The sequence below is a fragment of the Trypanosoma equiperdum genome (genome assembly GCF_001457755.1).
Source record: "Trypanosoma equiperdum strain OVI genome assembly, contig: ctg_1651, whole genome shotgun sequence".
NCBI lineage: Eukaryota > Euglenozoa > Kinetoplastea > Trypanosomatida > Trypanosomatidae > Trypanosoma > Trypanosoma equiperdum.
The window spans coordinates 1-10,731 of record NW_027123673.1 but is presented as its reverse complement, the minus strand read 5'-3'; the positions used below and the strand labels follow the sequence as shown (position 1 = coordinate 10,731).

Here is a 10,731-nt window from a genome sequence, read left to right as displayed (position 1 = left end):
TATATATATATATATATATATATGTGCGAAAGGAAGATGCTGTTACACCATTCAATTTCATCATCGCCTACAAACACGTCAAATGATAACAACCATAATAACCCGAAGCCGGCACATGGTCATAGCCGACCACTCCCAGACACAAGCGAAAACGTAAACATCTGTTTATATGCATATGTGCATGTGTACATATATATATATATATATATATACAAGAAGCAGTGATGCATATTCTCCTCCTTCTCCGCTTTTTTTTGCTTATAGTACATACGGTAACAAAGTCATCTCAAAGCAACGCACGTGACAGAACGACCGATGCCTCAAAGCTTTCCGTCTCCTACCTGAAGCCAAGTTCCTTTCCAACGTTCCCCTTTTTGAGTAACATCAAGTAGTTAAGCCGAACTTTCTGCGACTCAGCACGGGGATTACTGCGAAAGATGGGAGCGAACCGTGTGGAATCACGGAAAATTCGGTAGAGAGCAACAAAGTCATCTTCGTCCAGCGTTCCTCGTTGATAGAGCCCTGGGGGAAAGACAAACAAGTCACCCGTCTTTGCGTGAATGCGAATCCATTTGTCCTGCTTGGAACGCACATCAATGAAGCAAGATCCATCGACCACAATGCGTATCTGCTCATCCTCGTTGTAGTGTTCCTGATACCACCGTTCCAAAAACTGTTCATCCTTACACGTCTGCGAAAGTTTTACCTCATCTGTATGTTTGTAGTTGCGCTCCTTCACAATTTGCCTGACAACAGAGAAGTCGTTCAAGCTCACATTGAAATATATTATACCAAGTTCCTTCAACTGTTGTAATGTCGGAACTGGTGCGTCACGCTTCCGACCTTTCTTCAGACTGGCCAGGCACAACTGCGGCTTTGAAGTTACATCGTCAAGATACCACATATCTACGAGGCCATCATTCACTACCGAGGGCGGAATGGGTGGAAGGTCTTGAATAATATCCGACCCAAGTCGGCGCCACTCCTCCTCCTGCCGTTTACGCCTCTTTTCCTCCTCTATTCTCCGTTCCTCCGCCTCACGCCGCCTGTTTTCTTCTGCCTCACGCTCTGCTGCTGCACGGCGCTCCCGCTCCTCCTTTTCCTTCTGTCGCTTCAAATCACGCTCACGAATCTCCTGCTCTTCTTTGAGTCGTTGCGCCGCATCCGTGTCGGGTTCCATTTCTCACTTACACACGAACAAACTCTATTTTCTTTTTTTTTTAACTTTTACCTTTTCCTTTTTCTTATCTTGTCCTTCCTCCTTTTCTCACTGTGTGTGTATATGCTTTTACAAGAATACTTGCTTTATTTGTTTAGCTATTGGCTTCGTCCGTCCTCGGAAAAGGTGTTGTTTTTTTTTTTTTAAAAATCCCTGTATTCAACTCGCCCAGATCAATAATAAAGAACAAAAAAGAATATTATCTCCTTCGGTAATATATTCTTTCGTTTTGCAAGTTGCTGTAGTATTTGACTGTTTTTGTTTTTGTCGTCTTCTTTTTTTTTTTTGGCTGGTATCTTTTTTTCCTCCCTTTTTTCTTCTTTTAGGCTACTCGGTTGGTCGTGGTTCTACAAGTTGGTGGAAAAAAAAGGTGTGAAAAATGAGGGACGGTTTCACTTTGAATACGTGCTTTCAGCCATAATTAATATTTAACTTCAATTATTTGAGTTGAACATATTCTTCTGTTGTTATTATTCTTCACACCTCTTACCATCTATAACTATTGCAGTCAAGCATTCGACCTAGTGTTTAGTCACATAGTATTTTTTTCCTTTTTGTTTTGTTTATTCTCTTAGCGTATTGATTTTTTTTTTAAAAAAAGCCTGACTTCTCCCCTTAAAGCAAGAAGAAAAAAAATAGTGACAATAATAAAAGCAACAATTCAGACTGAGTTGTATGCAAAATACTATGACTTTTTAAATTATACGTTAATTTGTATACCCACCTGATGCATTTGTTCTCTCAGCAATGAAATTATACGGCTGACGTCTTTGGGAAAATGTAATAATAAAACGATAATACAAAGACGTATTGCGCGTGTCACAAGTAAATAATTTTTTTTGTTTTTTTACCCTCCAATTTATGCCTCTACAAGTCGTTGTATCCTCTGATTATGGTTTGTTTTTGTTTGTTTCTTTTTGTTTCTGTGGTTGTTGCATGTTGTCATTTCATACATCAGTCGTGTTTCACTAAGCGGTTACAATGCGTAGCAAGAACCACAAATGCAAAACGAAAACATATCGAAATGTACATTCAGAATTACGTGAGGATACCTTTATTTGATGTAAAACCTACCATTTTAAAAAAAGAGAGAGAGAGATTAACCAAAAAAAAAAAACAGTATGAATGACAAAAAAAAACTAACACATGCGCGCAGAGAAAGAGGAAAGCACAATCATTAACATCAAATAAAGAAATGTCACATGACTACGGCACAAGCCTGGTAAAATACAGAATTATAAGGCGAAATAAAACACAAAAAAACGTGCACGCTGAGATGCAAAACATATCTCATTTTCTATTGTGTATGTATTTAATACACGATTTCCCTTCCCCTTTCCCTCTATCCGCAACAGAAACACATGTTTTCCTCCTCTTTTTGGAGGTCGCTCATTCTACAAATACTCCCTCACCATTGGATGGACATCACAACCGGTACATCTCATTTTATTGCACCATCTTATGATTTTGGAAATTTGTTATCACAAATGAATACGAATGGATGGTAACATCCGCTTGCGACTCCTTTCGTATTCACGGGAAACCACAAAACAAATCATTGCAGCGTCGCGGTTTCCAAAAAGAGTCATCGACACATTAGCAAAATGAGTGTTGTAAACGCTGTTGTGTCGGAGTAATACAGCAGAGAGTATTCGATTCCTCACATCTGAAACCGACGAAGACAAACGATTTGCCGCCTCCTCTAGGGAAATTTGCGAATATCGATACTTCACGCAAAAACGCTCAGCATTTGATACCATGAGATTCCAATGTAACGTACGCACAAGCAGCGCTTTCGCTTCACTTGAAGTGGTGTAATCCGCATCACTTAGTAAAACGAGGTGTATGCTCCGTCTCAAATGCTCATCTTCAGTTAAAAGTGATTGGCCGTAATCCCTGGCAGCACGCGCGATGGCTTCCACCGTTACCCACGGAAGTTTATGGCCAGCGTTTAGTTTCATCACAAAGTCTATGAGTGCCCGTGACGTCAAGTCTCCATCATCATCAATTAAAGAAACCGCTTGCTTCAGTACATCTTCAGAGAAATCGGTGCACTGATAATCGCAACTAAGCAACTTTTGGTGTCTTCCAGCAAGTTGAAATGCACTGCGACGCCTGCCACACTTCTCAAGTATTTTCCTCTCAAGCTGTTTCCACATCCCGGGTTCCGGGACATGTTTGTAAATGATGACATCCTCTTCATGCGAAAAGGGCTCTTGTGATGTAGCCATCGTATGGCGAAAATGCAAATAACACTGAAAGGCACTTACTGGCTTTACCCTACTCGAGTCGTAATTAAGAGCGTCAGCAACTGTATGCCACTGTTTTGTATATGATTCCGCATTTGCTCCTAAACCGAGACAATCCGCCTGGCGCTTCAAATGTTGCACCGCACGGTGGCCCCAGCGAGGCTTTGACAACAGCGGTAAGACGTTATGCTGAAGTCTGCCAAATAGTGGAGGGGCATAAACCATATTACAGTAATAAAATTTAAACACTATATCCTGATCTGCTCTCATTAACGGTGTCGTCCTATTTACAATTTTAGGTCTGACGCCCTCCGCCCTCAATGCACGAATGAGGGCAGCCATTGAAGCGAGCCGATGGGCGATATCATCTATTCTTTCACGAAGATGAGTTTGTAATCTCCTGTTGGCTTGCAACAATGTTTCAAGGGCAACTAAGTCACCATCTATCACCATGAGCTGTAAGCATCCGCTCCACTATAATCAAACACATGAGGACGGGAAGAGGAAGAAGAGAAAAGTTGATCATATAATTAAGAAAAAATGTGTAAACGAAGATACAGTTGTTATTTATTTATTTTTGTTTTTTTTTCTTTTTGTGTGTATGTGGCATGGCGAGTGATGGCGTAATCGGTCCATGACGCTAAAGGATTGGTAAAATATATAAAAAAAGAAGGAGGAAAAACAATAAGTGGTATCAACTTGATTAAAAACAAATTTTTGATGGCAATAATATTTTGTTTTCGAAAAAAAAAAACACAGAGAAAAAGAACTCAGTGACTAATGGGGGACGGTCAAAGGTGTAAAACGGTACCCCACCTTGTGAGTTCATATAGTCACCGAAGTGCGAGTAAATTTACATACAAGTTTTGCAGAAATATATGAATACATACATCCACACGCGGATATATGTGCGTAAATGTGTGTGCGCGCGTGGGCTTCATTCCCCCATTCTCATATCTTTCTTTTTTTTCCTTTCTTCTTTTCTCTTTTTTCTCTCCTCTCTTTTTTTTTTTTAATTGTCCTGTTACTTCTCTGCTGGGTGAATTTTCACCACGGTGGTGAGTTACCCTACACTCTCGGGGAAGGTAAATACAATGATGGAAACACAACAACAACAACAACATAATAATAATAATAATCTCTCACTTTTTACTCCTTTTCTAACTGTACACCCTCAACATTGCCGCTATATATTTCTTATTTTCCTGTTTCTCCCCTCTTATTGGCTCCATATCAACCCACACACCCATACTCATTTCCTCTCCATTTTTGTCTGTTTGTTTGCTTTATTATTATTATTACGATTATTTTTTCTTTCTTCTGGTGGTGGGTGCGTGTGTTGTCATTTGTCAATGGGTTATCGATTGTTTCGTCTCCTCTTCCCATCTCCCATTTTTTTTTTAAACCCATTCTTTTGTCTTCTTCCCTCAAGCCCCCACACGGTAAATAAATATCAATGTATGAATATAAAAGAGAAAAAAAAGGAATATATAATGTATATATCACTCGTGCGTGCCGATCAGGTGCGTTAGAAAACGAAGTATCCCCTTATTTGAAGTGCGGAGTCATTACACCAACTACTCACTGCTTTACCGTAGCGAAAAGAAGTTTCCCCTCAGCACAAGAAATATACGCATTATTAGGTAAACCCTCGAATATGCTAATATTCATAAGATCATACGCCGAATCGTACGAAGCAATTAGCTGACCGGTTGAGTACGATGTCACGAGGACTTTGCTCGGTGATGACGTAATGGTCCAAACCAGACCCGATGTTTTACAGAGGCGTGAACTGAGCGGAATCAACTCCCCTAACGCCATGGAAAGGCGGGCCGAGTCGTCCGCCAGTTCCTGACCTGAAACGCAATCAAAAACCTGCAGTTGTTCTTTTTGGCGACGGGAGGCGACGAGTACACAATTGGTACCGGTAATTAACTCAATACCATCGGAACTCACCTGAGCACCTCTGATTTCCACACGTGCTTCATTCGCCTTTAAATCCCACACTTGCAGTGGCCCACCCCAACCACCACTAACTGCAACGCCTTGAGACACGAAACGTACGGAGAAAATACGACTTGTGTGGGCTAAGCGACTCACACCGCTCTCATCATGTGCCATTTGAAGGTTGGCTTTTAGTGTACCATCCGCATCGTAAAGACGGACAGTGCGGTCACTTCCAGCCGTAATGAACATATCACACTCGGGAGAAACCGCTAAACATGTTATTTCATTTCCCTTCTCAGGCACTCTGTTGGTTCGATGAAGCGCTGCACCATCCCATTGCCAAATAAAAACTCCCCCCGCACTTGAAACCGAAACCAAGCGGTAAAGTCCCCCTTCAGATGATTCAAGCCATTGCACAGCTGTGCATGGCACGTTATCATATCCTTTACCTGCTGCACTGCTATCCAATGCACTAAATGTTGAAGGATTAAATATGACAAGGGCACCATCTCCAAACACAGCGGCAAGATACGTACCGTCATGGGAAAGAGAAGATGCGTAAACCTCTTCACCCTTGTCATTAATTGTTGCAACCTTCACACGCAAGGTACTATCATTCGCATGTTCCTCCGACATTGGGGCTTTTCCTTACTTGGATGTTCTATTTTATGACTGACTCACACGAAAAAGAAAAAAAGACACTGAAACAAGTAGTGGGGCATGCAAGAAATATATTTATATATATAATATGCACAATAATAGTAAGTAACAAAGAAATAAATTGCAGTGTCCTCCGAGTACATGATGAGGGGGGAAAAGGAAAAGAAAAGAAAATCAAGCGCCATAAGGGAAGTCGAAATGGTGATGCAGAGGAGAGTTCCTATTCCGCACCGTCCAGATATACGATAACAATTAAAAAAAGAAAAGAACTGGTAACGCTTGTACAATGCACCTCACTATTTTTCTTTTTCTTTAAAAATGAAAAGAAAAAAAAGAAGGGTAATAGTAATGTAAAAGGGGTATTCAGCATATCAAAGGACATGGAGAATAGTTTTCTTTCCCATAGCAAAGAAACACATATGTACCACCATAATTGTAGTGTAAGTGAGAATCTCCAACAAACTCATGGGTTCAGCTCCAAAAACCCAAAAGACACAACCAATGGCCAAACACAATAGTGATAAGGAAAAGAATGCATGGATTAAACCGACTGCAAAATATACCACAGCTATGAGAATCCACTGCCAATTTGTTCGTATAAGACGCCGACATGCAAACAAACCCACTGCAACATAAATAACTGCTGTGGCGAGGGTTGAAAAGAGAATTAAGCGGGTCCACACGCCTGAAATGGTGGCATATTCCTTTTGTTCGTCTCGCATATATTTCCTTTGGTTAATATATGGCTAGTGCTTCATACACCCGCACAATCCTTTCAAGCGGAAGCTTCGGGAGGAGGCAAAAAGAAAAAAAAGAAAAAAAAGAAAAGAGAGAGAGACATAACGTGAGATAAGATAAGATAAAAGAGGAAGAACAAAAAAATCATAAAAACCAATGGAACAAAGAGAACGAATAGATGGAGAAACAGAGAAAGTACATAGAGGGGTAGGAAGGAAAGAGTAATATAAAAAGAAAAAAAAATGACAACTGTAGTAAACAACATGATCAGTGGATGAAGCGGGAATAGCATGGCATTTAAGTTGTGAAACGACATCCACACACACATACAAAAACACATATACACATTAAAAAAAAAACACACACATCACAACGCAACAACAGTGGCCAAAATATCAGATCTTTTCTTCCCTGATCCCCAAGTCATGAAAAAACTACTGTCCAACAAATCCCAGTTATATTTTCCTTCACAACCCTCTTCTCTCAACAATCAGTTAGTTGGATGTCTTCTTTGTTACGCTTCTGTTTGTGAGAGCTCATTTATTTATTAGTATGTTTGTATTTGTTGGTTCGTTGTTTTTCTCCTTTTTGTTGTCTGTCCTCCTTATATAAATATATATATAAATTTTTTTTTTAAAGGGCAAAAAAGCAATACAGTTGGCGTGTCGAAAAAAAAAAAGGTGGGGTAGGGGGTAGAAGGAGTAATGAAAGAACAGTTAACGAAAACGTTGGCCGGAACATGACCTTCGATTCGTCCGTTCACTTATGCACTAATAAAAGTTATATAGCGATTTAACCAACCGTTTTTTAATTTAAAAAAAAAATTGTTTTCTTCTTTCATTGTTTCCTTCAATTCAACCATTAGGCATAAAGCCTTGCCACCATCAACTGACCGTTAGAGAAAACAAGGCCATTCAACTCTTGAACTATAAGCGTATGCATATTACGGTCTGCCATCCGTATCGCTGCTGCACCGTCTTCAAGAAGCTCCATGGCGCTTACATCTCCATAGCGTTGCAGTAATGATGAAAGAACAGGTTCTGACAATGAAACACCTGAAAGGTGCACGTCTCCACTACTGGGAAATGCCTCCGTCTTAGCCTCAAATATCGTTGGCGCAGTGGTAAACATTGGCAGTGGTGGAGACGTCACGAGTGTGGGATAAATGACGTGGGGTGAAGGCACCGCCGTTGCGGTCGGGGGCGGCGGATAAAATACGGGCACAGACGTTGGAACGCCAATCATTGGAAACGTTTGCATGGGTGGCCCCACAGGAACCTGCGGGAAGAATGGAAATGGCGACAGGCGCTGTCGGTATTTGGGAGAGTATTTTTGCCTGTTTTTATTACGCTCCTGTCGTAGTTGCCTAACTTCCGCCGTCTCAGAATATTTAACCTCCAGCTCAGAATCCAAGCCTTCGATACGAATATTCTTCTTTGCCTCAATCGCGGCTGTTGCCTCCTCAACGGACGAAAACTGAACAAAACCAGAACCTTTGCATTGCCCGAGGTGATTGGTGAGGACGGCAGCTTCTACAATGGTTCCATATGGTGCAAAACTTTGCTTGAGATGTTCTTTTGTTGTCCATTGCGCGAGTCCTCTAATGAATATGCGATCATTGGGCAAATCATCCACACCCTCGTCATGCATTGCGATAGACACATGCAGCTTCACGGGACTATTCGGTGTCGGATGTGTGAGATGCATGGCGTTAATTGCAGCATGTGCGGACTCCGGTTTTCTGAACATCACAAAAGCAAAATGTCTTTGCCGTACAAGTTTTGTGGATACAATCTCACCAAATTCCTTAAACCTTTGGTACAAGTTGTTTTCATCCCATGTTGGTGGAACACCAGCAACAAAAATGTTGGTGGAAACATGAGGCGTAACGGATGTCTGAGGGGTTGTTCCAGTGCTCGTGTCTTCGGGAGGTTCAGCTGTTACATCTACGCTTAATGTCGGTTTGTAAATTTCAGTAAAAACTTCTATTGGTTCCTCAGACGGCATACTTTCCATACCCAAAGACCAGAAACCCACACAACCTTACGCTCAGTGTGTGCTTCAAAGCACTCTCACAGTGCCAACCAACCACCCACGAAAAAAAAAATAAAAACAGGGGTAACAATTGGACAAATAAGCGGAGAATGAAAGGAAAAGAAAAGGAGAGAAATGCATTCAGAAGGTTTAAAGGAAGAGGGAAAAAAAAGAGTTAAAACATCTGGAGTTTCCAAACATCGGATGGAAAGAAGGGCAAATTCCTAAATTGTCGTGGAGGCAAGCATAAATAAGAAAGATAATATATGAGCGTGTGTTTGTAGAAGTAAGTGGACACACACGCACAGAATAAAGGTGAGGAGGGTGAATGTTGGAATGTAGAAAAAGAGGGAGAAAGCAAGAGATAGACGGGGAGCAGGCGAATGTGTGGAATTCAGTTCGTCATGTGATGCTTGTTATTGCTTTGAAAGTACACAAACAACAAACTAAAATAGGATGGGGAAGAACCCACCACACTTCGCATTTTCCCCCTTTTTAAAAAGAGGAAAAACTTAAGTTATTCATATATTTCCCTCCACCTGCACTCTCTTATTTAACTCGCTGAAACTTTTATTACTTTTTTCGCAGCAAATGCAAACATCGGTACACACACACACACACACACACACACATTTATATATGTACACACAAACAGGATTTTCTCCCCCTTCCCCTTCCCTTTCCCCCTTTTCCCCTTATATAGACTGTTTTTTAGAAACTCACGCACTGGCATCACCGCCTTGTGGCTTCCCACCTGCGAGAAGCGACTCGTGAAGCTTCGTGGCGCCCGCATCACCGATATTTACTAACAACTGAAGCAAATTCCTCACCAGTCCCGTATTACTCTCAAGTGCTTGTTTGTAAGTGGCATTACGCAGGGCTTGTGGTAAACAACGGCTCAAAGCCTCACGTCCCCTCTGGTTCTCAGAAAGACGGAGGTAGCAGCGAATAATGTACCTTAACAGACGTGTGCTGCAATCTTTTGATTCCACCAATTTCCCCAGCACCGTAGCCACAGCCGTGAACCGTTCAGGAGTTAGGCATACATATTTCAAACCTCCCTCTGAGTTAAGGAGCCTCTGCACGATAAATGTCGCCAAAGTTTTTGAAAATTCAGTTCCAGACTCCATGATGTTGAGGCAAAGGGGGAATATCTCCGTGTTGAGAAGGTACTGAACAACATCATGATCATCTGTTTTTACAAGAGCGCCAATAACACCAAGGGAAGTGAGTCGCAACCCTTCAGTCCCTTCATTCATCCCACGGAGAAATGGGTAGAGGAAGAGACACATTTGTGAATCGAGAAACATGCGTCGAGTGGATTCATGGAAAGCAACAGCTTGCAGAAGAGTCAACACGCTGCTCACACGATTTGCCATTCCCTTGGCAAGAAGATGAGGTGTACTTAACAAGGGATAGACAGAAATTATTTCCTGCAATAGAACTGACATGATCCCCACGCCATACCACAACGCAGGTCCGAGATGATGATATGATTCGCGATCTTTTGCCAACTCCAAAATGGAGTTCTCACGCGTCTCAGGTTTGTAAAGCCCTTCGAGGTATTGAAACATACGACGCATATCCTCCGAAACGGGAGGTTGCTGCTTTGCTGCAGCCTGCTGTGGTTGATAAAACCCGTAAGGCAAATACGCTTGGGTTTGGTGCATGGTCACGAAAATCCTCTACAAATAAAAATAAAAATAAAACAAGAACGCAAAAGGGAAAAAAAAACTTGCGAAATCAAAAAATAAAAAAGAAAAGAGGGCAAATGAGGGAAAGGAAGCATTGTAGTAGTGAATAAAGAAAAAATGGGGAGGGAGAAAACAAGAGAATCCGTACACATTTCACACAGCCTCACAGTAGCAACAAAACGAAAAAAAA

General features: G+C 41.4%; 6 protein-coding genes across 6 annotated transcripts; all 6 read right to left on the bottom strand.

Moving 5' to 3' along the window:
- Positions 1–337: 337 nt before the first annotated feature.
- Positions 338–1,180, bottom strand: TEOVI_000660500 (1,2-Dihydroxy-3-keto-5-methylthiopentene dioxygenase, putative; the record flags this gene model as incomplete). The annotated part of the gene is made up of 1 exon (XM_067222547.1): positions 338–1,180. The coding sequence occupies one exon, from the start codon at positions 1,178–1,180 to the stop codon at positions 338–340; it is 843 nt and encodes a 280-aa protein (XP_067078648.1).
- Positions 1,181–2,700: 1,520 nt separating this feature from the next.
- Positions 2,701–3,921, bottom strand: TEOVI_000660400 (uncharacterized protein; the record flags this gene model as incomplete). Its single annotated transcript, XM_067222546.1, has 1 exon — positions 2,701–3,921. The coding sequence occupies one exon, from the start codon at positions 3,919–3,921 to the stop codon at positions 2,701–2,703; it is 1,221 nt and encodes a 406-aa protein (XP_067078647.1).
- Positions 3,922–5,049: 1,128 nt separating this feature from the next.
- TEOVI_000660300 (WD domain, G-beta repeat, putative) lies at positions 5,050–6,051 on the bottom strand (the record flags this gene model as incomplete). The annotated part of the gene is made up of 1 exon (XM_067222545.1): positions 5,050–6,051. The coding sequence occupies one exon, from the start codon at positions 6,049–6,051 to the stop codon at positions 5,050–5,052; it is 1,002 nt and encodes a 333-aa protein (XP_067078646.1).
- Positions 6,052–6,446: 395 nt separating this feature from the next.
- Positions 6,447–6,797, bottom strand: TEOVI_000660200 (uncharacterized protein; the record flags this gene model as incomplete). Its single annotated transcript, XM_067222544.1, has 1 exon — positions 6,447–6,797. The coding sequence occupies one exon, from the start codon at positions 6,795–6,797 to the stop codon at positions 6,447–6,449; it is 351 nt and encodes a 116-aa protein (XP_067078645.1).
- Positions 6,798–7,674: 877 nt separating this feature from the next.
- TEOVI_000660100 (Double RNA binding domain protein 7) lies at positions 7,675–8,829 on the bottom strand (the record flags this gene model as incomplete). The annotated part of the gene is made up of 1 exon (XM_067222543.1): positions 7,675–8,829. The coding sequence occupies one exon, from the start codon at positions 8,827–8,829 to the stop codon at positions 7,675–7,677; it is 1,155 nt and encodes a 384-aa protein (XP_067078644.1).
- Positions 8,830–9,566: 737 nt separating this feature from the next.
- On the bottom strand, positions 9,567–10,517 carry TEOVI_000660000 (CAF 40; the record flags this gene model as incomplete). Its single annotated transcript, XM_067222542.1, has 1 exon — positions 9,567–10,517. The coding sequence occupies one exon, from the start codon at positions 10,515–10,517 to the stop codon at positions 9,567–9,569; it is 951 nt and encodes a 316-aa protein (XP_067078643.1).
- Positions 10,518–10,731: the final 214 nt, after the last annotated feature.